This window comes from Synchiropus splendidus, chromosome 1, assembly GCF_027744825.2.
Source record: "Synchiropus splendidus isolate RoL2022-P1 chromosome 1, RoL_Sspl_1.0, whole genome shotgun sequence".
Classification (NCBI taxonomy): domain Eukaryota; kingdom Metazoa; phylum Chordata; class Actinopteri; order Syngnathiformes; family Callionymidae; genus Synchiropus; species Synchiropus splendidus.
In genome coordinates, this window is record NC_071334.1 from 60,602,058 (window position 1) to 60,629,877 (window position 27,820).

The window sequence follows — 27,820 nt, forward strand, 5'->3', positions numbered from 1 at the left end:
CTTCCTTAATTTGCTTCTCATGTGTTCAGGGAACTGAACCCAAGTTCAGTGTTTGGATATACATTCTAGACAGATATTTTCCAGATAAATAGATTAACCTCAAGACAACTGATCATCTATTGAAAGCCCAATACAAAATGAGCCAGGGACATCTAATTTCATCAGTTGCTTTAAAATTCCATGTGAAGAATTCTGGGGAGAAGTAACTGTCCAAGGTTCCTAGAGAATACTGAATAAGCTCAGCCAATGAGGTGTGGTGGGCATTAAGGGCTTATGCAGACGTTAACTGTAACATACCAGTGGATGCTTCTAGGCCAGAAAATACCCACTATCTTTCTACATTTCATTTTTCTATCAGAATATAACGTGCACATAAGTACTGTCTGTCTGTTTTGATCAAATATTTTGAAACCACCGCAGCCCCACTTCATTAACAGAGTGGATAAGATCCATTTGCAAATAGCATTAGTCACTCTGCCAACAGTGGACAAATAATTAGATCTCTCAACATTCTCCCGGCTTCTCCACAGTAGCCACTGCTGCGGCTTCTAGTCCTGTAGTCATGAATTATGAAGTCATCCATCCTTCTGTCACCACTTAGCTGTTCTTAATTGTGACTTGACTTGTACATTAAAACACATGGTATGATGGTTCCAGTAAATATGTTTTCAACCTGAACTAAGAAGAAGGTTTAAGAGTGTAAAACTCCAGAGATGAGGATGACTCCTGTTGATCTGTAATGTGGGTAAATTAGCAAGATCAATTGAAGCATGCTGCTGGCTGGTTAATGTGTTGCATGTTGACGTGTAGGACTTAAAACGTGAATGACATGTTTCTGCTCCCATGGTGTTTCCTGCCACCTCTGATCCACTTGAAAGCCTGGTCTTCATCACCGTAGGATGGAGTGATATTTGATGTTGCGTATCCAAGTCGTTTCGGATGTAGTTCACTGAAATGATCTTCAGTCATTCAGTCATTTTTTTTGTTTGTTTTTGAACTGAATTTGAACTATAAAGACTGTTTTCTCCCTGTTCTAAAAAGTGGCCATCCATTTCTTGCTGCCTCCGGCCAAGTGCAAATAAAGCGCTCCTTTCAAAGGAGGTTTCATGCCAGCAAGAGTATTTGGCCAAGCAGTTTGCAAGCATGGTTTGCTCTCGTGCTTTCTGGCCCCGCATCTTGTTTGGCTGGTTTGCTGGTCTTCTAAAGCCTGTTGCTGTCGCGTAGCAGATGCTTATGTCTCACCAGAAGAGGGGCTAAGTAATACAAGAGCTTTGTTGCTAAGCCACATTGATCTCCACATTCTCCTCTCTTTCTCAGTCTCTTTGCTGTTTCACAAAACCAATATCCAAATGTATATCAGACTGAATCATCTGAATACGTGGTCACAGTATGCCAAGCTTTCACGTTTCATCTTTCAAAGTTACCGAGGCATTATGCCAGTGAAGCAGTGATTAACGATAGTCCTGGAGGACAGCCTCTTTGTAATATGATTTACCCGGCTGATGCGTTCATTAGCTATACATCATGAGATGTGTAGACGTCTTAATAAAAGCTGGCTACCGGCCAGCTCTTATCTGTCGAGGTTTTCATTGCACCAGTGCTCAGTGCTGAAGAGAGTACCCACACATTTAATCTTCCCCTGTGTCTGAACTGTATTTGTTGTTGTAAAAGTCCATAACCTAACCATAAAAAATACAAGAGAACCCAGATCGATTATATTTCATGTGTAACAATGCCCTGTAGACATTCCTGTATCTTGTTCTGGGAACACGGTATCATCATTTGGATAATGATATTCACTAGCCGCAGCAAATTCCTTGCAGCAGTATCCGAATAAAACAAAATCTTGCTGCCGTTCTGCTTTTCTTAGGTCACTGAACTCTCTGCTCTGTTGTTTTTTCAGCTCACTCGCTACTCCTCCTTTCAAGCCACTCTTTTTTACAATCTGCTTTGAAATTAATGGCATGTTTGAAAGTAGGCTAAATCTAGAGTGACAGCTTTCTCCCCATTCTCTTTCAAATGAGGTGCTCCTGGCGGTGTCCAACTGGGTGGGAGACAGAGACGAGCAATCTGGTCTATAAACGGCTTATCGCCTGTAGATATTCACACCTCTGCCCTGTGGGAGGCTCATTTTGACTGGAGACCGAACCATGAGTTAACTGTTGATTACATGTTGCTCCCTCCATGTTGTCAGCCATGTTTATCGCATGAATCTCTTTTTAGATAAGATGAGTCAGGACGTGTTTTTATGACATTGTGTGTGGGTCGAAGGTTGTTAATAAAACTTGCATCATCTTTGAAATTTAAACTTGTTAACTCACACCAATAGTGCTCCGTTCATGAGGCCTTCACAGACCGTAGGAAAGACACGTGTTAGCGTGGCATTAGAACAGAATAACAGAGGACCGCAATATTCAAGTCACGCAGAACGAAATAAGTTGTGCAGGGACCACAGACATCTCTTTCAACACAACAAATCTCAATTGACACTTCAAAGTTCTGGTCTCTACTGCTGGCTCCACTCAGCGTCGACAAGAGCAAAGCTACAGCAATGAAACTCATGGAATTCATGGTTTTAGACTTTAAACTCTTTTGATTCTTGACGACTGAGGATGGGCGATAACTTATAGTACACGACATACCGCCAAACACGATCGCCACGATGACAATTCTGCATCCCATAGTCATACTTTAGTGGTCCTCGTAAGTTCTCAGATGCGGTCGTCTGCCTTGGTTGACGTATACATATGCAGGTCTCCCGCTATGCTGGCGCCTCTGCAAAACACAGCGGTGACAATAGTTGGACATTGGACAGACCTCCTCTATGATCCTCTATTGGTCACGGCGTCCTCTTCTGTGTCCACGATTAGAGTTCACTGATCGTGGACACACATTAATGCTATGACATCAGTTAGGGACCATCAACAAATTCTAAAACGGTGAAATCTTCAGTAAGGCAATGAAAAGCAACCATTTAAGTGGAGAGAATTGTTTTTTCATCACACAAGAGAAATGACTGACAATTACCAGAGAGTAGTTATCTTAGTTATTTTATCATTTCATTATTTTTATCATTTTATCTGGGCAAAGTGGCACCATGCTTTTTACAACAAGTACTATGTACTATGTGGTTAGGGCCATGATTAGATTAGGTTAGATTTGATGACCTTGGAAATTCAACATCATATTGAATTCTTTTTTTTGACTGAAGCCTGAAAGCTGAAAATGAAACATTCAAACATGTTCTGAGTCTCAAGTCCATGGGGAAAATTTGCCTCCTTGAAACCTGTTATTAAGGGACGAAGTGTCACATCTTGAAGCTACAAAACATGTACACATACACAGTTAAAGGCCCACGCTGTTCCTCTCAGGTTCCATTCTTTCAGCACGTGTCGTACGTCCACGTATTCTTCCCATGCTTGAGGCAGCTAACTCTGATCTTTTCCGAGGTTTCTCTTGTGGCTGGTTTGCCAGACTGTCTGTCTGAGGACCTGCCTTGGCGTCACCCCTTGAAAAAACAGTCCGTTACATTTGCTGTCAGTGGCATGGTAACCAACCTCTACACTCCTCCATTACTCCCCACTGACTGCACTTCTCAACTCCCTCCTTTCCCTGGCTATGAGGATTAACGGCAGAGCTGGACGTTTGATCTTGCTTTTGGCCCCACATTTCCTATGTCCCCCTGACAAGGCCCTTGTCTGCTTAGTTGGCTGACTTCTTTTTGGAATACATGGGGCTGGAAAGTGACCACTGTGAAGCTGTCAGCTCTCTAATTGAGTGATGACAAGTTCACTAGTTCAAGTGCCAAGCCCATGTGATGTTCTTAATATTTTTTCAATACAAAAAAAGATATTACATTTGGTTTAAAAGTCCCCCAAAGAACCATTTCTAAGTCATTCAGTGTTATTCCAGGTCTCCTGCTGTGGATTTGACAACATTACACTCCAACAGCTGACACATCAGCCTTCCACATAAGTAATCTGCGAGAAGGCCTTTATCCTATCAGTGATTAATCACACAGGACGGTTCCAACAACCCTTCCGATGTAATTTTGCGTCGAGGTCTAAACAGGAAGTGTGTCGTGAATGTGTAATGCTGTAAAAAGCACGGCTACAGAGGCTGACGTGGACCAAAAGCGTGTGGCGGTGTGATGGAATGTGACAGTAGACATTATTCACTGACCCTAAGCTGTCAGGCAGAAGCGTGAACAGCATAGCCTTTTTTTGGCAGACACTTGACAGGCTTGAGTCACGAGGAAAGGAAAAAAACGGTGTGTCTCAAGTCATTGAAAAGATGTTAATGTCTACGTTTCCTGAGGTTTATTGAAAACACTTGACACATATTGAGTTATTGGAGTGCATTTTTCATTAATTGAATCAGTCACATATTGCAGAAAAACCTTGCGTAATTGTTGTTTCAGCGTGTAAGTATGATAATTAAAATGGGCCGATTGTGGCCCCAGAGGAAGTTGGGTAATTAACAGCCTGTTTTCCATGTTAATGGCATCAGTCACCTTGAAGATAATCACGGCCATCAAGACCACAGAGCTGCATCCTCCTGAGCATCCTCTTAAAACAAGATAAAGACACACTGACAAACATCCTGCTGGAACAGTGTACCGTATCATTATAACCTTGATCCCACAGAAAACTAAAAGTACTCTCAACTCTCACATTTTATTGATCAAGAGTGCAGAAATAAAAGCTTCTGTCCTCTTCTGTCTGTCGCCTTTTCCCCTCTATTATATATATTCATGAAGCTGGTTATGCTTCACATGCATTTTTTTCAGAATTAATATATTTATGGGATGTAAACAGAAATGAAAGTGGATGTGAAGCTAACCCTTCTCATCCATGCTGAAGCTATTGGGGGAGAAATAGTGGAAAAAGATGGATGCTGTCTTCCTCTCAACGGTCAGAAGCCATAAATTACCTGGTCATTGATCTCGTGGGTGTCTGGGTTTTTCAGTGGAGCGTCTTCTCACATTCATCAGGCCGCGAGTCTGAAATAAGCAAGAGGGCTAGTGCTGTAGATGCAGACTGTTTTGGACCCTCTGCAGTGAAGCCTGTTGCTTAGCTACAGCGCTGATCTGATTTTATATGGTTGGACCCAAAGAAGTCTGTTTTCCAGAGTGTTTTTCAGCTGAACATGTTTTAACTTGATAGATGTTGAAATGTATTAAAAAAAGGATGGCTGAAAAAAACATAGTATGTTTGTCCAGCTGATTTGAATTCACTTCAAATGACAGAACTGAAGAAGTCATTGTGGTTCTATTGGGTTTTTTTAAGCGACTTTAGTCCTCAGTGGGTCACAGTGACCCTCTTTCTTGATATTTAAATGATAGACAGAAATGTTCCTGTGTTTCCTCATTGGTTTAGAAGGGGGAGGTGATGGGTTTTTTTTGGCCTGTTTTCAGGGTTAATTTGGGTTCTCTTGGTTCTCGCCATCCTTTTGCCGCAGAATCATTGAATAATATGACAGATCTTGTTGTGTGTAACTGAACTGACATGGAAGGGGAAGACCAGCAACAGGGTTGTACAAGTCATTATGACTCACATTGGACTACACATTGAAAAAATATAAAATAAAAAAATATCCCCAGCTACTCTCGGTGAAACTTTGTGTCAGATTGTAAAATACCAGTTTCCTCGGCTGTTGATGCATAGATTAGTTAGTGGAAGTTCATGGAAGCTTTAACAACAATGAAATGAAGATCCCGTAATCTTTGCCCCTGAAAAACTGCTTACATTTTGGGTTTTCCCCATAATTATAAGTCAGATGACACATGGCTCTGATCACACTATTTTGAAGTAAATAATTTAAACAGTATGAGGAGAGAGAGAGAGCACACTGCAGTTCAGGGAAAAGAGGCGCCTTAAGGTCTTTGTTTCCATGAATGAAGAGTAATTTTGCATATTTTCAGAATGGTAATGGTGTGAAAGGTAAAGTTTATTTATCAGGAAACACGTCACTTATGAAGGGCTCCTATTCTCTTGTTGTCTATTTCTTTGATTGCCAGCTTTCCCCCCCTTTCAGTCAGGGTTGAGTGGCTGGTTAATGGTGTAACGTAATGATGAAACCATCTCATGGGCGGTGACTTTGTCTGTTTAGAGTCTATTCCCTTCCCCTCTTTTGTAATGGAGATTAACCTCAATATAAACGAACACAGCCTATTTAACTTCCATATTTTAACCTCCCTAATGAAGCCGTTGTGTGGCGGCTGCCGTAGGTTGAACAAGATTTAAAAATGCTCAATCCATGCTCGCGTCCAGGCTTTTAAGGCTAATAGGATCGGATTAACACATTTGCATGCAGTGATGTATAATTCATACAGTGTCCTCTCTAATTTGCATAAGATTGGCTTTTCTAAACATCAGGGTGACCTGCACGGAGGCAGAACTACTTCATTGATCATCAAATCTGGGTGTCATCAACCTGATGCCACTAAATTTGGTCAAAAACTGACGGTGAATTTGCTGTCTGGCGCTTCATGTACTGTTGTGGTTCCACAGAGAGCAGCCTAACACATGGCAGGCAGGCTGTATTTCACTTGTTTTAATGTAATGTGAAACTCATTTTGCTATTCAGTAAGTCTGTCCTCACTCGACAGCAATCAACACCAGGCTGCGGGATCATTAACGGAGCCTGGTGTTAACAGCATCCATCATCACCTGCACTTGTCTTCCAGAGCGTCTTCAATGTAGAGCTCTGGTATCTTTAATACTGGCTGTCAGATTCCCTCTTAACCTAAAGATTTAATATGCATTGCCTGCTTTTATAAATTTATTGACTAAATGAACAGCAAGGTTTCTAGGTTCACTCCTGTCAGGAACATCTTGTTCTGCCTTCCTAAAACAATGCCACCTGCTCAACAGCATATGCTGAAGAACTATTGAATGTTAAGCTGTAGCAATTGCTGTTTCCACTTTAAATATTTCTAATTGTGTGTTTGACCATCTGCGTGCAATGATGAGCTAATCTCTTCTTATGTTCATGTTATTTCAGTCTGTCACTATAGTCAGTACAATCTGTTTCAATGTTCTCTTGCGAGGCTGAACATTTGAGGTGAAACCTGAGGGAGGAACATCAATACATTTGTTGTTTTCTACATCATCCTACTTCAAAAAGTGTTTCTGGTTCTGTTCTTTTTATCACTTCTTCGAACTGTTTAGGCTCACTCTTGCATGGCTCTCTTGTACATTATTCTTAACTTGCGTCCACTGTCTTTCATGAGCAAGATTTGTAATTTGTGATGTCTCCGATTGAGCAGCACCACATTCCGATCGGAGCGATGCGCTGTTGTCTGAGAGATGATGTGAAGTGATATGCTACAAAGACTTGTCAGGGAAGCGGCAGGTCTTTGTTTCCTGGCTCTTTCCCCTGTGCTGTTCCTCCCAGCTCCCCCACGACTTTTCTTCCCCGTCGCCGTGACAGCGACTCTCACCTCTTTTAAGAGTTGTTTGCTCTTGACTGAGAAGTCAAAATGAGAGCTGTCGTGTCAGTGAAGCACGGAAGCCACCTTGTAAAATGTCTCCCTCGCAACCGGAGCAAAGACCACAGTCAGTCACCCAATCCACTTAAGCTGGACTCCTGCGCTAGTGTTCATCTTGAATTTATACACGGCTTGTTCCACTTTCATTTGACCTTGTAAGGGAGGCATTTTTACAAGCTGATGAGGTAGGATGCTTGAATATTTAATACTTGGTTAATCAAAGTCAATTACACTCTAAGGAGTCTGATGCACTTGGATGCCTAACTGGGATGCCCAGAGATGGAAGTGCTTACCTGGTTCTGGGACAGCCTACTTAACCCACTTAGATGACCCCCAGCTGTGATTCTCTTTTGTAATAGCTTAGTTGCAAAATGCACAATCCAAGTTTCAATGCAATGCCGTTTAATTCTCTGAAAGTTGCACAACCTATGATAATAAGAAATAATGAACTTAAGTTCAAAGTATATTATTATTATTATATTTATTATTAAGTTTTGTTCATTCATGAATCCATGGTCATTTGCAAGGCCTCAAAAAAGAAAAAAAGGCAGTCCAAGTTGCTTTCATTGTAAAGTCTATCACGTAAAGCTAAAGGGAACTGAACTTAAGGAACTGAAACAAACTGCATCATTTTGGGGAAAAAAAAAAAAAAAAAAACATTTCTGGGTTCCTCCCAAAAAAAAGTAGAGATTAATAAAGTAGTGTGGTCTCTTGCAATTTTGAAGTTGTACTGTGAATGTTACCTCACTAAAAGCGCTGTATCGATGTAATTCTGCTCACCTCTTCTCTGGTATTTCGACACACATTAAAATGTCTGTTATCACCATCCCCTATTCTGAGCCGTGACCACGGAGGCCCTCCTCTCTCAGTCTCTCTATTCTGAGTCAAACCTGTCCCAGCAGATTTTACCATTCATATCAGCAACATCAGAGTATAACAGTTTTTTTTTTGTGCAATCCGGTGAATGCAACGGTTGGCAACATGATAACCTTCACTGCTCAACTGCAAATGCCATTTAGCTCGACCAATTGGAAATTCTCACCAGTGAGTGAAGCTCCTTTGCTCTGGGTGAACCCCTGACACTCGGTCTGGACTCATCTGCACGCATGAATGAGAATGAGTCAGCAGGGCTCTCAGGTGCAACCTGGAGAGGTCAGTGGAAATTCCACAGAATATATAAGTTGAATTAGAGGAAATGATCAGTGTTTTTGCTCTTATTATCCACCTTGTTGCTCTATAATGAATTACAGAGCTTCACAAATACCCAGACATTTTTAATTGAGGTCATATGATTTAATATACATTTAAAACAATCGCCCCACGTTTGCCAAAAAAATGTCTTGTGCAGTTGATCCTCTCTTGATCACATGAACTGCTGTGAAGTGTATTCTGTGGTTCTGTTTTTCCTTCATTCATTCTACAGTGATCACTAGCATGTGTTGCTTCAACTAAGTAGAACATTTCATTTCACACATGCTTCTCACTCCTGCACAGTGCCCTCGCTGGTCATGGTGTTACTTCACTGGTAGAGAATATTCAAGTCGTGTATTCATTTGCATGCTGGCTAATGCATTCTTCACACAGTAAAGCAGGAACCGACAGGCAGTATCATCAATATTTCAATATTTCCATCCTCACTGCTACACATGCTGTCATCGTCGTTTTTATTTTACATTGCGGAAATATTCATAAGGAGCCTATTAAGTGTGGCCACAAACTGTAGCAATGCTTGGAAATGAAGAAAACTAGTCACATATCTAATAAATGTTAAGGACGATTACATTATTAACTACACGACGGAACATGACTGCCACCACTGCTTTGTGCTTATTGCTATCTGCATTACTTCAAATGCTAAAAGATATATTGAGTTATGTAGATTAAATGAGGGCGAGGCAACACTATTGGAGTTTTAAAAAAGATAAATCACAGTAAGTGAAAATGCATGCCTTGATGGACTTCCTGTTTGGATAAGCATTGTCTTGTATAAATGGACGTGAGTGAGTGCAAGTTCTTTGGGTGGTAACATCATCGACTTCGAATTTCATATGTTATTTCTGAGCAGTTTCGGATTCCCCCTGGAACACTACCCTCATGACTCAAAATACAGACATGCAGATTTCCGACGATAGGAATGACAAGATTTTTTCACAACATTTGTCTGCTTTATTTCGTCTCTTAGGTGTCAACGTTTTAAACATAATGTTGACATTACATTTACAGTTTAGCTCAAGCAAATTAGCCTTTAAAAATGTCACGAAGGATAAAATTGAGGTTGTGATTTTTTTATTTTTATTCTCAAGTCATCATTATCCCCCCTTTTTTGCCTTATTGTCCTCTACATTCTATGCTTTAGTGACCCATCTCATGTGCTAGTGTGTTCCCAGCAGCAGAGATTAGTGTTTTAGTGCCTAATGGAACCGTACGTGCCCTGAAGCTGAACTCAAACCCTCTAGTTCATAATCAATATTTTTGGTTCAAACTAAGGCGCTAACTTCAATGTCACAATGCCCTTTCAAGAGCTTTTCTCATGAAACTTTGCAATGCTTGTTTTCCCCACCCGCGTCATCTGTTATTGTTGTTTATACATTTATGTGTGATCAAGTGTTGACCACTTGTTCTCCGTACTGTATATAAGAGACTCTGACATGGGAAATACGTTTTTTGAACTGGTGTTAAGCAGAACATGATTCATCAAATTCCCCTTTGATGCAAACCAACTACGTGTGGTTTGCCTTCTCACTAAATGTGTTTTAGTTCTTATAGTTAACCTCCACCTGACTTTGTATTTATAACGGTGGATGCGTCTTTGGGAACATACAGTACTGTAGGTAGAAGCAGCTTAACCATGGACTGAACGTCTTTCTATGTCAGCCTGGAGGGCTATTTTAGCGCCTGGATTATGTCATTTAAGATGGTATGTTGCTATGGTTTCCATAATTCTACTTTTCAGTGGGTTTGTAGGGGCTCCATTACACAACATTTACCAAACATCCGTGTCGATGATCAAAATTAATGAGATGTTTGCTGAGACTTGAATGTATCATGTTCCCATGTTATTGACTCAAATGGTTTTATTTACTGAGAACCTTTACTAATAACGTCTTCTCTCCTTTCTTTGCATTTTAGTTTTTATGTTTGAAGAACATCCGCACGTTTCTCAAGGTGTGCCACGACAAGTTTGGCCTTCGCAACAGCGAGCTCTTTGACCCTTTCGATCTCTTTGACGTCAGGGACTTTGGCAAGGTAAGTATTTTCGTTGTCCTGTTATTTATGCTTGAACTTCGACATCATCTTTCTTAGAACTTTGCTGCCTTGAGGCCATCAAAATATGAAAGTACTTGAAGACATGACATGTCTGTTTGGGACATTGGTTGAGGATCAATCTCTTGTTTAGCTGTGTGGCGATGCCTTTTTCGTGATGTCAGGCTTGAAACTTTGCTGGTTTCTGTCAGTGGATGTTTGGCTTGTGTAATAGTAAAAAATGTGCTGAGGTGAAAGATGTGATCTGTGATATAATTGGGGTTTAAAGTCATTTCAAAGATTGGCTCGCACAGTGCTTCAGTTTTATTAGCTCGATGAGCATCTGGTGCTCACACTTTGGGGTCAGGAATCGCGTCACTTGCCATTGCCACCGAGTGACTGAGCAATGCTTCCAACCACCAGTGAATCCATTTACGTAAGCTCTGCAGAATGTTTCACAAAGCAGGGCATCTTGGATTGATGGTACTTAAATTCACACTCAGATCATTTGCTGTTGTTGCCCTAAGAATTATATGATGTCCACTGTCTGCAGTTCAAATGGTATATTTTCAACAAGAAATTAGTTTAGTTCGATTCATTAATCTCTTTAAATGGCTTGTATGTTGTAGTCTACTCTTGCTGTGAGATTGATTGGCTGTTAAAGCACAAGACATAAAGGATATGATGTCATTGAATTGATGATGACAGCCTGTTGTTGTGGCAGGACAGGAATGGTGCAAAGCCGTATGTAACGTATCAAATGTTTTACTCCAGAAAAGGGCTTTCTTCTCTTCCGGTGTAAAACAGCCAACATGATTGATTACAAAGGGGATGTATTCTTGAGAAGCCATTACTCATTGTAATAACATTTAATTTGATTCAACACGTGAACATTGCGCACGTGGTTGGGAAGATGATTTTGACGGGGGGAGAAATGGTAGGGAAAATATGAGAGGCGAAAGAGGCGACAAGGACTCCTTTGTAGATAAACCGCAAGACGATGCCTGAGAGTCAATGAGCTTGCAGTGAATGATATTAAAATCTACAGCAGTCAGAATCAATCACACAGGTCCTCCATATGTCAATTTGGAAATTGCCTTTGTATGGTGTCTGTGACGGTGGGCTTGTCTCACCATTGATTTTCCATTAAGGGCGAGCATCACATTATAATATATCGAACTGAGTAGATCCCCGCTAATGTGGGATACATTTAAATAGTGAGAATGGCTCACAGAGGAAGAACAAAGCCCAGTCTCTTACCATTCATTTCCACTGCACACAGAAGTCTGTAGCGTTCCATGGTGCTTTATCACCAGTTAGATCCATCGTGGTACCAGTATTTAATTCTTCAACTTCTATTTGTCTGTTATTTTGTTTTTCCTTTACATTCACCTTTAATATCACTCTTGTGTTTTTGTTCATGCAGTTTAATACATTTTTGAGATGGATAAAAGGAATTTGTATCAGATATTTTAAGCATTATTACTCTAAGAGACATTTTTCCATGCTAAAAATGTGTTGTCGAATTGGAGTTCAGTTTGCAAATGAGGGTACAATGAATCAAAATACTGGATGTTAAGCCTACTGGTTGGCAACGATCGAATCAGAAGGTAATCTGCTTTAATCCCACAACGGATCTCAAGATGGTATATTAGATCAGTGTTTTTTCAACCTTTTTTAATCCACGGCACACCTCCTTCATTGAAAAAATCCTGAGGCTCATAACCATCGAAGGAATTTGAGCCAAAGCACTGTTATGCTTAGTCAAAAGTCATGTCGATAATGCCTTTTAATTTGTGAAAAACTGTAACTACTGACCCACGGCTTTTTTTCCATGCCATTTGCCGAAGGAAATTGCAGAAAATGTATTTGTTGTTTTCAGAATGGGCTTGCCAATACAACGATTTATAATATTTATTTTCTATAATATTAATTTGAAATAACTGTTTCACTTTCATCACAATCTCTTTTGCGTGAATTCGTAACAGTTTCGGAAATTACAAAAAAGTGAAATGAAACATTCTTTGCTTCAGCTTCATAATAACAATGACTCTTCATCTCTTCACATTTTGGAGCATATTTATTTGGTTCAGCATTTTGTTCGTAGCCAACTTTTAAACCATGAAGCATTGATGGTCAACGAGTGTCAATAAAGTTTTGGCACTTTAGCTGTCAGTTCAGTCAGCTTGTTGGCGCAGAAAGACTTTGGCATCGTGGGACTGACTAGGAACACACCATCATTCTGTCGTGGAGGTGTGTGGTCAAGTTACTTTGGTAGATGTTCTAATTGTTCAAGAGTTAATGTCATCATATTGTCCACCTCTATCTCCGGACAAATTAGGTGAAAGTTGATAATTTCTCATGGTCCACCTGACACTCTCTCACGGCGGTGACAGTCAGTGTGCAGTGGCACTCTGGTACTAGATGCTTACCATTCCTTATCAATTGCATGTTTCTTTGGATGAAAATTAACAAATAAATGAAAACAATGATGTTGGTTCTTTTCTCTTTTGAGTATTCTACTTTAGCCTTATGATGACTGGGGACCAACCTTTTTGAGATGAGCCCACTATTGTGACCAGGAAAAAGAGACACAGATTCCGCCACTGCTACAACATAAGCGAAGATAAAAACGTGGGGGCAAAAAATAACCTCCAGGGATGAAATCATAGGAAGCATAAAGGAAGACTGATTTCTTAATATACGAACAGGTGGAACTCTTAACATTTCCCACTGGGCTTTTCTTTGATAACAAATAGTTCATGTGCAAAGATTGAGATTAAACTGCAGATTGATGCATCGTGTGAAACAGACGAAGGCAAGGGTCTTATGGCTGTGCCTCCATAAACATTTGTCAGCCCGAGTCTACCCCTGAGTTTTCCATAAAGGCTGCCATGGGCTTCAGAGTTCATCTCCCATGGACACAGAGCCCTATTTCTCTTTCTATAATGATGGCCTTTCTACAGGTCACAGACAAATGGAGACTAGAGCCAGTACATGAAAAGAAAAAAAAAAGTAATTGCCTGATCCAAACCTCATTGAACTCTCTAGAGAGAGACTTCAACCATTAGTAGTAATTCTTTATTACTTTTCAATCCAGTTGTAGTCACACCCACCTCATTTAGCATTCTTTTTAAACACAGTGACTACTGTTTTGGTTCAGTCACGCTGCACCCGTCTCTCTTCATCTTCTCTCCCCCAGCCCATCCCCCATGATCAGAAATTCACCGTGACACCATTAAACCAATGAAATTCAGCTTATTACAGTCGACCCCAGAGATCGTTTTTATTTAAACATGCCCCGTCAACCAAGCCCAGCCGCCTCAGTTTTGCCCTCCCAACCTGGTTTAACTAGCCCCCAATGGAACGTTCCTGCCATTTTCATGATCATCGCAATCAGTTTATTTGCCTGTTGCCATGATGAGTGTAATTAGCCTGCACCTGTTAGCTATCTGTCAACAGTTGAGTCATTTTCCATCTGTGACTGGAGACCCGAGACGGAAGCAGGCTTTGACAGATTTGCGGTCTTCATTAAATGGAATGGATTTTCTTATTTGAAATGCAGACTGCGATGCCCGTATTGGTTTCCCTCTTCAATGGGAGTGTTGTGCAGACTTAATTGTGATTGCCTGGTAATTGAATACTCATTTATTATTAAAAAAATACACGCACAGACATATATAATATATAATGCATCTTCCAGTTGGGTGGTAAAGGGAATGTTCAGTGCTTTCTAATTTCTGTAAATTTTGAAATTAAATTCATTTCTAATATTGAATTGAGCACATTTCAATGAAAAAAATGTTTATAAATACATTTAAATAAAGTGCATCTTGTGTGGATGGGTCACAATATAAAAAAATATTCATATCTGAGGTGGAAAAGGGTTGTCGTGCCTTACACAATTTTTACAAAGAATTGCTATGTTGATTTATAGAATGGCCCTACAAATGACGTGTCTGTCTTTAGATATCAGACCTGCCGAGCCTATCATCCCTCAGTTTTCTGTGAAAAGCATTTGTCATGAACAATCCAAAGTCGTGCATTTTTCTTTAATTTTCCACAAAAAAAATCTTCATGTCTTGCACCGCCCCTGCACGTGATGTTTTTCCCTCCATCCGACACGTCCCTCATCTATCTGGATTCCCTTCTCGCTGTCCTCCTCTCACTTACTCATTCGTCTCACACCCACTCTCTCAGTGAGTGTGTTGTGATAAGACTAAGCTAGTGGCAGGCGAGCAGCCATTGTGTCAGGACAGTGCGATTGCCAGTGTTTGATTACCCTCACTGCTGCTCTGAATTCTCCCCAAGCTGAACTTTGCTTCTTTCATTTCCGTCCTCACGCCAGGGCTGAAAAAAAAAAGCCAACTGCTTTGTATCCACGGCCACTGATGCTCACATTGGGGAACGTGCCATGGCCTTAATTGAACAGCCCGCCAAATACTGCTCCAGTGATTTGCAGTCTGTATGTAAAATGTCTGTATTGTGCTCATAGAGGTTTTATCAAAGATAAGGTCTTGGAGGAACATTTACTTGCATGCAAGATCTGACAGAGCCACACTCCCTCCCTTAGCTATCCATCGTCTTTTCTCAGATCACGACCAGCTGTCCTCTTCGAGGATTCGTCTCCATAACCACCAATGAAAAAACCCTGCTGACATCTCCACAGACAGTTTAGTGGCTAGTCGATGTGCCTTATTGCCTCACTGGCTGTCCATCAAGACCCCTGCTAACTGCAACGTTTTTACATAGAGCTTCCAGGAACGAATCAATAATTCATCTCAAATGCCACAGTACTGATAATAATTCCTTTGACATGAATAATGAATGGGAACTTCCTCCCCTGACTGTGTTTAGACCCCCTTTCGTCTTGTCTCTCCAATGACCTCATTATTCCTGAGGCTCATTACCTGATGCGAGTGGAAACAGGTGGTTGCTGAGCAATAGCTTGTTGTACGGAACACTGCCTCTTTAGTGTAGTTGTCTGTTAGTTGGAGTGAGGTTATGTCTAAGATTGGGAGACTCATGCAAGCTGGATGCCCCTAGTATGTTAATGGGACTGAGACCCCCTGCCATTTGGAACCATCTCGCCTTCACCTGTTTTGTAGCTTATTGCTTTAAGTGTGTACTGTCTGACAATATATCAGGGATAGCATTTTTCGACTGTAGGGGTGTGTCCAATGGGGCCGTAAGGGACAAAAGCAGAGCACCTTGTACATCCTTGATGCTCTATGTTCAAAGGTGGAGTCCCCCTTTACTTACATTGAAAGTCTCCCTTCACTGCATGTTGACCAAAACTGCTGCATTTCTAGTGGAGAGGGTCAAAATTGCAGTGTAGGTAGCCCCCAGCCCCAGGAGAGAAGCATCCTGGCAGCCCACAGCGACGCATACAACCCTTACGCTTCTGGGGAGAACGCTGTATATGACTGATATAGACCTTGTGACTTGTGTGCGTGGTCGTTTTGTAGGACCCCATAACTCTCCATCACTATTTCTTATATTTTAAGGGTAACAATTTTTTGTTTCCACTTGGTATGCACCAAATATTCGGCCTAGTAGTGCTGTCAGCACAGGTTTCAGGGACACATATCGCACCATTGTTAATGAACTGGAATCTCAATAAATCTTCCATGAATGCAAAAGTGCTTCGTTTTACCGACTGATTATTTTCTCTCCATCTTCTGTGATCGACGTCACTGGATGCCCAATCGACCCAACACAAACTTCTCAAGGTTTGATATGAAGTTTGCTTTTCTTGAAGACGTGAAATTGTATTGTTGAGAGTTTGTTAAAATATACAAACACATGGAAGTTGGATGACATCATCTGCAGTCAACTGAGCCGATCGGATGAAATTCGCCTTCAAATTTGCTTCAGCTGTCTGATTCTATTACATTGCATTTTCAAGCGAAACAATAGTGTCGGCCTCCTCTGCATCTTGTTCAAGTGCGCTGTTGCGTCACACGCACGTCCCTCTTCTGCTGTGATTTTGACTCACTCCCCCACCAAAGCCATTCATCGATTTTTGCTACTTGGCCAAATTATTCGGTGCATCCCCAGTTCCCACTCAAGCTGCGAGTTATGACTATTTGAATACTCAACTAGTCCAAGAGTATTGAGACGATTAGTAAACTTGTCGGAATGTGATACTTTCAGGTTGATAAACGCACAGACAAGTGTGATTATAGTGTTGTTAATAGTAATTAGAAAGCAGAAAAAATGTATATAAATTATTGTAAACACGAACTCATCTGATCACTTTTAAAAATATTGACAGTCGACTAGTGACAACTATCATTATCATGATCAGTCAAATTGTTGTCATATGATCGGTGAACATGTGCCTTGTCTAATTGTAATGTGAATAACTAACAGTGGAATTTGACATTTTATTTCTCAGTATGTTTCGAATAGTTTGTTGCCCAATGGCCTCGAAGTCTCACTAGTTGCCTACTAGTCTGTTGGTTGATTATAGTCGACTAGTTGCAGCAGCCCTAGTTTCCACCAGGCACGCCGCTGCAAATATAGAGCATATGAGACATGGGCCGGACTGTTTACATCACACTCGGCTGTCTCACCTCTTGCTATCAGAAGGCAACTATGCTCAAGGGCGGGGTCTCAAACTGTTCTTCAAAGGGAGGCAGTGGGTGCACAGGCTTTCGTTGCAACCAGTCTCCTTTTCACCAACCAGGTGTCTAAAGACTGTCATCAGTTGACTGTGAGTTTGGAGCGGCTTGTTTCAGCTGCACCTCAGTGCAGTGTGCACGTTTGGTTGGAACGAAAAACTTCACCCACAGCAGCCCCTTTGTGGATCAGTTTGAGACGACCCCTGCTGCAGCGAGTGTCCAATAATTAACGCACTTTAGCCACAAAGTTGCTTTATTGTCGCTTTTAAATGCCCATTGAGCACCAGCTGCTGTGCAAAGCTGCAGTCCTGGTGGGGACTGGAGAATTGAGCCAGAGATGCTCTGCTGCTGTGTCTGGTGCCAGGTGCCAGGTAAGCCACAACATCGCCACCTTTGGTCGAAACCATGGGTGAGTAGCGGACCACATTCAGCCAAAAGGCATTTACATGACGCCCAGACGCGCTCCGTCCTGAATCAAATTCAATTCAATTGTTAGATTAGATTAGATGAGCAATCGAGCACAGCGTCTTGGGTTCTAGTGGCTGTTCAATTCCACTCCTCTGTGTCCGCTGCCTCCAATTTAGCAGAGGCGTAGAGGCGGAGCCCTGACGCATTCCACAGCACCGGTTGTTATCAAAGCTGCAAAGAACTAGGCGCGCTTGTGCATGCTCTCTCGTTTCTCACTCAGTGTAACCTAAACCCCTAATATAATCACTAAATAAAACTAACAGAACACAGTCTGTGGCGCTCCAAACACAACAGCGCTCTGAAGTGCGCAAGCTTGAGAGCCGTTGTGCTGTCTTCTTAGTATGTGAGAGGGCTATATCGTGCATATGTTGTGAAAGTATAAATTCATTTATACAGAGGTGTACTTGCACACTATGTAATATGGCGTGCAGTTTGTTGGTGCATTGCTTTGGGTATTTGTCTAAGGGGGATTTAGCTCAAAAATCTAAGATGTATTCACAAGCGAACCAGGCTTTGGCCCCAGAATTGAGTCTTCACCTTGGACTTCTCTAGCAAGCGCATAGCAGGGGTTGTTGAGGTTATGACAAGAAGCAGTTGGACCCAAGATGATAGGAAATGATGTACTGGTGTGAACAACTGGCAAAAAGCCACAATATTGTTGAGGTTTTCAATTGCAGATACTGCCACCAGCTGGCCAGGCTAAGAACTAAAGAAATGGAATACCACTACGAAGGAAGAGGTGTTACATGGCACAGCAGGAGTGAAACAAACTTGCACTGTGAAAGCCCCCTATTTACATTTAATGTCATTCTGTTGTCTTGTTGAGCATTTGTCTACCTTCAGTTAGAATGCAACAATGCGTTCAAAATGTTGGAAACTTTTAAAATGGCTAGTAACATTTCATACTCAAGACATTGGCAAATGAAAGTTGGCCCCAACCCCCCAAAACTGAGGGAAGAGCCGCTCGCGCTGCTGAATGGTGTCAGACTTATTCACACATCAGCTTATTTCTTTTGGGTTGGGGTGATTAGATGCATTTGTCCTGGATGTAATCCCGTTCTGGACCAGGTATCAAAATAGAATTCTGAGGTGATGCTATGACCTTTTTCTCACTTCTGGAATTATGAATCAGCAGTCTCTGAAGGGCGTGTCTGTGTTGTTGGTGAGGTTCATATTTGCAGCGCCGCAGGACCAAAGTGGAGTGATGAGAAGGAAGAGCCCCTGCAGAGAGAAACTCCAGAAATATTTGGAGCCGGTGTGAGCTCTCATTATTTCTTCTCCCTTTGAGGGCCCACGGGCAAGGCTGTGATGGACAGGTAGATTCTCCCAGGAATCACTGGCATGAAAAAAAAAGAGAAAACTGTAAAAGCTGGCCCATCCTCCATCATTTTTCATTGCACCGAGATTCCACTCTCTTGGAGTTGAAAGGCTAAACCTTCTCTGCTCATAAATCACAGTGAATAAATCACAATATGTGAGGGGATTCCTCACATTTGCTTTGCTGTTTGATATACTGGCTTCTTTTTACCATCCGACACTTACTGTATGTGAGCTGTGTCTTTTAAGACAATTAAGAACGTTGAGAAAGCAAACAACACAAGGCCTATCCTTGGCAAGGATGAAGGAACTGGAAAAAACAGAGATATCTTGGTTAGTTTTCAACTTGGAAATTTAGAAAAACTGGAGATGTTGGTGGCTCCCAAAGAGAATTGTCACGATACAAAAATACCGCTTGATATCGATATCCAGAAAAATATTTGCCACAAGATACCATTTTTTGAAACAGAGGGGCCAAAAAAATACGTTTTTATTTGATTAATTATTTAATTAATTTTTTCTTTGACCGACAAAGCCACAGATTATATTTATTATTTTTTTAGTGGTAGAGTTGGCTATAATTTCTACATTTTTATTGTAGGTTGACTTCTTCCTACTTCAGTCTTTGATAGAAAAAAAAAAACCAAAACATGTTTGAGCCACGTGATTCATTCATTGAGCACCAAGCTACAGACAGCTGGCGAGGCCTACATTATCATGCCTGCTAACATAACAACCAAAATTAATTGAAATTAAATTGACATTAAATTGAAATATTACTGTAGCTCAATGATGAACAGGAACTCAACTGACCTGTTGTAATTGTCATTAAGGCAAGGATGCTCGTGCCATTTGCACATACGCCTCAGTGCCTGCAGAGTCGTTGCCATAGTATCAATACTATGGCAGATTAGTATTCTCTCTGGATACGGTGTTTGAATATTGATACCTTTCAGTGAATCCATGCGTGTGTTTTTTGATTATATGATAATTATATTTTCATTGCAATTATGTGCGCTGCCGGTAAAGCAGTTTATCCACTGACACCGTGGTGGTTTTCACTGAGAGCTTAAAAAATATACTGCATCTGTCATGGGTATTTCAGTACTTGAACCCCACCATGAAGCAGGTGGGCATAAAACATGTCTAGTAATGGTGCTGTAAATGTCCCTGACCTCCTTTCAAGGATCAGTGACATATCAACAGAAATGTAGAGCATGTGGGTACTATGTTCTTAAAACCGCATGGCTCCAAGTACCGTGAAAGCATGAAAAAGATCTAAATATAGGCCATTATGATTCTGCAATGACCTATTTTTTTTTTTTTGGAATATGCCCAGATTCCCCCTGGAGATGCTTGTTGAGCCCATTAACACAAGATTACATTTTCTGCAAAAAAAAAAAAAAAAAAAAAAAAAAAAAAAGCTGGTGTCAGACTTGCGTGAGCACAAAGGTGGAAATAACCACTTTACTCAATTGGATCATTGACTTCACCATCTTTGGAAGCCATTAAAGTTGTCATTGCGTTTTATATGGTCCAGTTCATCAACAGGAACACATCACACAAGGGGACAGACAGCAATGACCATCGGCACACTCACGTTCACACATCTGCACACACTCCTGAGCTCCGGGCCATAAAGTCCCATTGGTCCCTGATTCTTTCTATTGAAGGACAGTAAAATGTAAATTGCTCTCTATGGCTGACATGGTATATCATTATCCATCGCCTGGATCAGAGAAAGTTGTAGCTAGTCATTGGAGTGTGATTTCGACCGTCGGGAGACATGAACACTGTAACCTTTTATGGCACTTATTAACCCTGACCTCAAGTCTTCCCTGCCTGGGTCTTCAGCACATGCTGTGATTCTCTCACCCAGCTGCCTAATGGTGTATAGATTCTTGTGTTTTAAACCTGTAGCTAGAACATTGCACTCAGAACATGGTAATTTGCTACAGCCAATAAAAGTCATGGAGTCAGTGTCCTAACAGCAAAATCTGGTTTTATGAAGAACCCCACGGTGGATCACTGAAGTAAAACTCTGCTGGGCTGCTATTCATTTATTTCTCTGTGGGTGCTTCCGGTTGGTAACAACAATGGTCTGTGCTCATTTGTACTGGTGTTTACATGTGTAATGATCTGTGAATTTCTGCTGTCTGATTTTAAGGGAAGGTAAATGTTGTGAAAGTTAGAATGCTGTTTATATTTCAAACGAATGGGTGTACAGAAGATTGTTGGCTAAATCTATGCCGTGTAAACTAGTAGAATAGTCATTTATGAAATGACCAGCATTGAAGACTCAAACATCAACTGTAATATCAAGTCATTTTAAGCAGTAAAATAATGATTTCAATGGTTGACGTGCACAAGTAATCCATATTAAATGTCATTTAACTACTCATCATCAAATTGCACATGGAGCGACACATTTTTATGATTGCTACTGCAAATAAGCGAGTGGCCATTCAAGTGTGAAATGACAAGTGCTGACTGGACAATGTCATCCATCCAAGTCATCATATTTCTCAAATTTTGGTTCCATCTAAGATGGACATTTTCCATGTGTGTTGCCATTTCAACCAAAACAAAAGGCTACTCTTATAAATTACTGACCATTTTTCCATTACCCAAATGATCTGGCAGGAGGCTTAACTTGCAGGTGTCCCTGGTCACAAGAGACAATAAGACAAGACAAGACAAGAAGACAATAAGAGACAATAAATTGAGTGTGTCTGAGTGCTGTGAGAAGTTTGTACCTTTGTGTAAGTTTCATTGTGCAAGTGCTAACAGTGTAAGCAGCTAGACGGTTGAATTAAGACACAGTGTTAGTTGTGTTGAAATGCTGAGTTGTCCCTGCTGTGAATCCACATCTGTCAGAAACGTAAAATCGTGATTTGATTGACGTGGACTGATTGACTTTGAGGGAAGATGCGGATGGAGAGAAGCCAAGACTTAGAGGACGTTAACTTTGTTGCTGGACTTACAGTGAACAAATGCAAGTGATGAAAAAAGGCTGACTAATTGAGTTAATGGTGAACACCATTGACTTTCGCCACGGTAGATGGTCTTATGAGGCCATCTGCTTTAATGTAGAAAATCATCAGTGGAAATGCAAATGTCTGCAGTAGTTTTTATGTGAAGTGAGATGGTTTGATTCTGCCATTCAAACACAATGACTCTTAAATTGTTAAGTGTTATTTAATGGTACACATCATGGACCGTGCTGTTGTTTATTTGTCTTTTTTATTAGGAATGTATTGTTTTCAAACGTCTTCTAAACCTTTTTGTTTTGAGGTCTGCACAAACTGAGATTTTCCCAGCTTACAGGCAGGAATCCTGATGTCACCACTAGCTCATTGTCATTTATTCCGTAAATAGTTTTCTTGTTCGTCAATTTCAATGAAACATTTCTGTCTTTGCTTTCCCATGCGGGTCACATGAATGGTCCCTCCTGGTTCACATTATTATATATTGTGTCCATAAAAACTGAAACCGTGGCAGTGGTGAACTTTACTGACACGCCACCTTGTTAGCGGGATACGCCGTGTGCGACCGCGACCTTCTGCTTCACTTGATGCTACCAGTCCTAAGATGGCAAGTAATGATCAAGAGATGGTTATGAGTCCTCTGGCTCTCCACACTCCTGATATCTTGCGATACAATACATACCCTGATGCTGGAGTAGTAATATGAGACATTGTAATATATTGCGCTACGGGAAGTTCAGCAATATATTGTAATAAGAACCACTGTTTTAATGGGGGACATCAGATAAGTCCAGTGCAGCAGAACAATAGAATATGCATGAAAGCAAGTTTATTGTGATGATATCAGTGTAGTCAGACTTCAACTTGAATTTTGCACTCCAACGGAGGAATTAATCTCTAATCAACAAAATAACTAAACATTAGTATTAACAAATGCAGCTGTGTGTCCAAGTATCTATGTTTTAAATATTGACATCGACTACATAAAATATCAAACAGTATCACACAATCAAGAATTGCAACATTTCAACAAAAATATTGCGCAGTCAAGAATCATGATATTTGACCATATTGTTATTTTCTTACACCCGTACTGTGTACCCCAGACTTGCTCAATGGTAGAACATTGAGAGCAGCATTGTGTTTCTCCTCTGTTACATATGTTCTCCCAACAGATGATCTTGTTCTTAGTCAAAAAATCCAAGAGGATAGCGAACATATGACCCCTGAGCCAATTACATTTCAGTTCAACCTTGCACTGTTTTCTTGTTTCCCAATTTCCTTTGTGAACATAAAGCGTATGTTGTCAAGTCTCCTTTCTATTGGACTCTCTGTCCAGTCAAAGGTGCCAAGCTATGCACCTTATTAAATGCTGAAGCAAGTCAACACACCTGCAGCAGTCGTGCCAGTGTTTTAGATGGCATGGACAGACAGACAGACACACACAGCAGACTCTTTGTGAACTCAGGCTTCCTGGTACAGCACTTTTTACACTGACCAGAACAGTGTTGCTCTTGTATGTGCATAGTTGCAGAATTGTCTGGACACATATTCAGCCAGCAGTCACATTGGCTCGCATTCATTACACAGAAAAGCTGCAATTCATAAAAGATGGATGGAGACATTTGGCATAGTCCACTGACCCAAAAACAGTACTAGTTTGTTCATAAATGGGATCTTCTGTATTACATGGATGAATCTGTAGTTTGTCGCTGGGATTCCCCAAATGACAATGTCACTCCTGACAGCAAAGTAGATACCTTGTTGGATGATGTCAAGCAGTGATGATTCTCATTTCTCTCATGGCCCTATGGAATTTAGGCTGATGTTTTTGTGACTATTGTATACAAAAGGTTTTTCAAAACATAGCAATAAATATCTGGGCCTTTCAGTAAAACATACTTATTTGTAGCATTTAAAATAGCTAGATTTTCATTTAATGCACCTTCTTCTGTTGTAATTTACTGACAAGGCAAAACAGCAGTACTGAATTCCCGCAGAAATGTATTCTGAGGTTGTGCTTTCGGCCAAGTTCCTGTCAGACACTCGCACAAAAAGGAAAGTGCTTTCCAGCTTTCCCTGTCCCAGTGCATCTTGTGCCGCTTCTGTGCTGCTTGGCAATGTGAAACATCTATCTTTGTGACGAGAAACAAACGAACAAAAAAGTTGTCGCTCAAGCTGGATCTATTTAATCTCAGCAGCGCTGCTGGACCACAGTGAGTGTAGAAAGCTCAGGCATTGATTGTTCACTCCGGGTGTTGCCTCTGCAGTAATGGCCAGATCTTAACACACAAACATGAACTTCGTGTTACGCATGCACATCTATTTACATTCCTTTGAAAGCCTCGAAAGAAGTGCAGTTTTGAAAAGCAATGTGACTCGGAAGTGGGTAAGTTCCTGGGCCGTGTTGTGATTATGATGTCAAACATATGGTGACCATACACTCGTCCGAGAGAGATGCTGACCATGCCTGCACGCACAGAATAGTGGGAGCAAGGCAATAGCTGGAGGCTGCCATTTCCTCCGACTGCTGCATTCATGCTGCGTAGAGTGAATCAAAGCGTTGATTAAATTCTCCTCCATTGCTAAAGCTGGAGTCTTTGAAAGTTGAGTTCACATTACAAGGAAGGAGCTCAGCTGAGGCGGTCAAAAAGCCTCCTGCAGCAACAGGTTTCTGTTTTATTAACGTTCAATGACAGACGTAGATGAATCATGGGCGGCATCTGCATCCAACAAGTTATCGCGTTTGTTGTGTCAAGTTCAAAAAAATACACATGTGCAAGTGTCACACAATTAGTGGATTATCTAGGTTTTCTCCCATTGTTGGAGTACAGCGTTTCCTTGCAGTTTAAATGTCTGATCTTTATTGACTAGGTCTCATATTGTAGTCGAGATGATCATTAGTGGATCAGTGTCGGATTCACTTTGCGTGACATGCTGTAATGTCTTTTTGATTGTACGATGGTGCGTCAAACAACATGTATTGTTTCATATATTTATGTCAATATTTTTTGTAGTACTTCAGTATATGCCTGTACATTTTAATAAAGGCAAAGCAGTTCCACATAACTTCAGTAGTATGGTGTTTCTGGGTGTCAGTATTAAACTGTTCACTTCCATAAACTATAATCTGACATTTAGGGCGTCCTGTCCTGGAGGGCTGGAGGGTGTCCATTTTTTTCATGTTTTGCAGTTTAGGGTGTCCTCAGGATGCCCAGATGACCCCCCTAGGTAAAATCCTGGTATCAACCGATCCTCTAGGCTGCAGTATCGGTATTGTGCAAAAGTGTTAGTAAGCCATCCCGATGTTGCAGTCTTAGTTTCTATTCTATTTTGTTTTTTATTTCAAGAGCACCGTTTTCTACAGCCAAAGCAGAGTTGAGATCACGCTGACATCAAATGTATTACACTGATATGAAAGGTTCTAATTTCCAACTGGGAACAATGTTTTTTATAGGTGGTTTGTGGGTGGTCACCTGTCGTGTGTAGCTGTAAACACATTTTTGGTACTAAGTGTAGTGGACGAGCTGTGACTTGATATAATGTGACGCTTGAATATATTTCATATTTTCTCTGTCATTCTTCCTTTAAAAACAGAAAATAAATACGAGCAGAAAAATAAGCCCACTAGCTTTGATGCATGTGCGGAACTGTGTGTTCTTTGTTCTTTTACTGTGGACACCCGGGGCCTTGTGAAAACACATTGAGTTATATCACTCTGCTCCACTAAACATTCGCCCCTTAAGAGAAACCCCAAGCTCGTATTACTCAGGACTTTAATATTAAAAATGCTGACACTCATGCTGAATTGTAAACACAAAAAAGCTTCTCCCCTGATGCACTTTGTTTTCTTAATGTTGATCGCTTTTGATAAATCCTTTAATCTGTTCCTTTGATCATAGGAGCTGCTCATTTTGCCAGCGATTCAAATGAAAGTTATAGAAAATATCAGCCCTCAATACTGGTGGTTATTCAAAGCCTTCACCTTGTGTAAACACATTTGCTATGTAAAATCATATTTCACTGTACAATTAAAAACATCCAAGGCTGATTTGCAGAACAAATTGAGTTCATGGTTTCAGCATCTTGAATGCATATGAAATGTTGAGAAAATTATTTTTACTTGTAATCAAACCCTGTACTGTGTAGCTCACTGTGACTTGCGAGTAATATAAAATGGATGATTTACTGCTGGTAATTGCTCATCCTTAAATTACTTCTCCTTCTCTCCGACTCTTTAATTACTTCTGTGGCACATTTTTGTCTGCCGTTATATGAGATAAATTGCACTTCTTGTACCTGTTTGTGCCTTTTTCCTTGTGAATATGAAATAGGAATTGCCAACCTGGGTGTCTTCTTCTAGAGGAGGTCCGCTCCATAATTTATCAAGTGCATCATGAGTACAAAGTAGAATCCACTGACACCTTCAAACATTCTTGTTTAAATGCCTTGCTTCATCTACCAATGTTTCTGAATGCAAAACACATCTTAAGTGTACCGTCCTATGAATTTGGCAGCTCTGAAAGATGCAGTCTGTGTTTTCGTTTCCATTCTGACACACCGTAGATTCATGAAGGAGCTAGATAGGAAATGAACAATGTTCACACATCTTTATTTTCAAACACAAGATGGTGGGAGAAAGTACATTGTGCATTGACATTTCATCTAGCCAGTACACGACCAGTATAGACAACAAACTACAAATACAATGTAGTAATAATTACCGATGTTGATTTATTTACCTAACAGTTACATTTTGAAGTAGATACTGTCACATTTTTGCAAAGAAAGTGAATTTGTTTGGCTTAACATGCATCTCTGTGTGTATGGTCCCATTTTTTCTGTTCACTGCCTAGTGAACTGGTGTTTTCAAATAAAACAGCAGTGCTAAACTGATCAACCAGGTTGGACAAGCAGTGGCAGAGAGATGTCAGATAAAAGCGGTGGCATGGCCTCGCCTTTATCAGGCTGCCATGATCTCAACATTTAAAGGCTATTTCTCACAGCTTCCCTGACTCATTTGGCATCATCTGGCCTTAGATGGTGCCCCCCTCCTCCTGTCTCAGCTGCAGCTGGTTTATTAGCTTATTTTGTCACTATTCAGTGCGGTTTCCTAAAAAGCCTAAAGAATTCAGGTGCACACATGCTGGATCATCTCAGCAAGTGCCCTGCTTTGTGCATAATATATCACATTGATCTGGTGGACCCTGCGCTTCATGTGAATGTAGATAGGATTGTGACATGGAGTTTTACGTGAAGAGCTGATGCACTTTCAATGGAATGAGGCTCTGAATGGCTTCTTATCCTGAGTGGCTTTTTGCCATGATTATTTCAGAATGGAACCTCTTCCCTTAACTATGAATACTACAGACATTATGTGCTTGCCCTGAGATCTGAACCAAACCATGGTTTACCCACAAACCAGGGATATCTCAACAGTGCACTCGCCCTAATGCATTATTAAAAGCTGCCCTGCCTAATTTCGGCTAATCTGGGCTGAATTGGGCAGGTACACTTGGGAATTGAGCCGTCCTGCTTTGGATAATCCAAGTAAACGGCAGTGGAGCTGCTCCTTCCCCTCTTGATAAAGGCAGATTTAATGGAGATATTCACACAGAATCATTTATCAGGCGCTGACAGGCAGGAAGGAACACCCCCTCCTCCCAACAAAAATGGCACACACATAC

The 27,820-nt window shown here is 40.9% G+C and overlaps 1 protein-coding gene across 12 annotated transcripts in view; it reads left to right on the top strand.

Annotated features, from left to right (window-relative positions):
- Positions 1–27,820, top strand: part of vav2 (vav 2 guanine nucleotide exchange factor) — a 137,716-nt gene that overhangs the window by 27,422 nt on the left and 82,474 nt on the right. For all 12 annotated transcript variants that reach the window (XM_053853136.1, XM_053853131.1, XM_053853137.1 and 9 more), the window contains exon 2: positions 10,622–10,738. In XM_053853136.1, the coding sequence (XP_053709111.1) occupies positions 10,622–10,738 (117 nt within the window). The remainder of the gene's footprint in view (positions 1–10,621; positions 10,739–27,820) is intronic.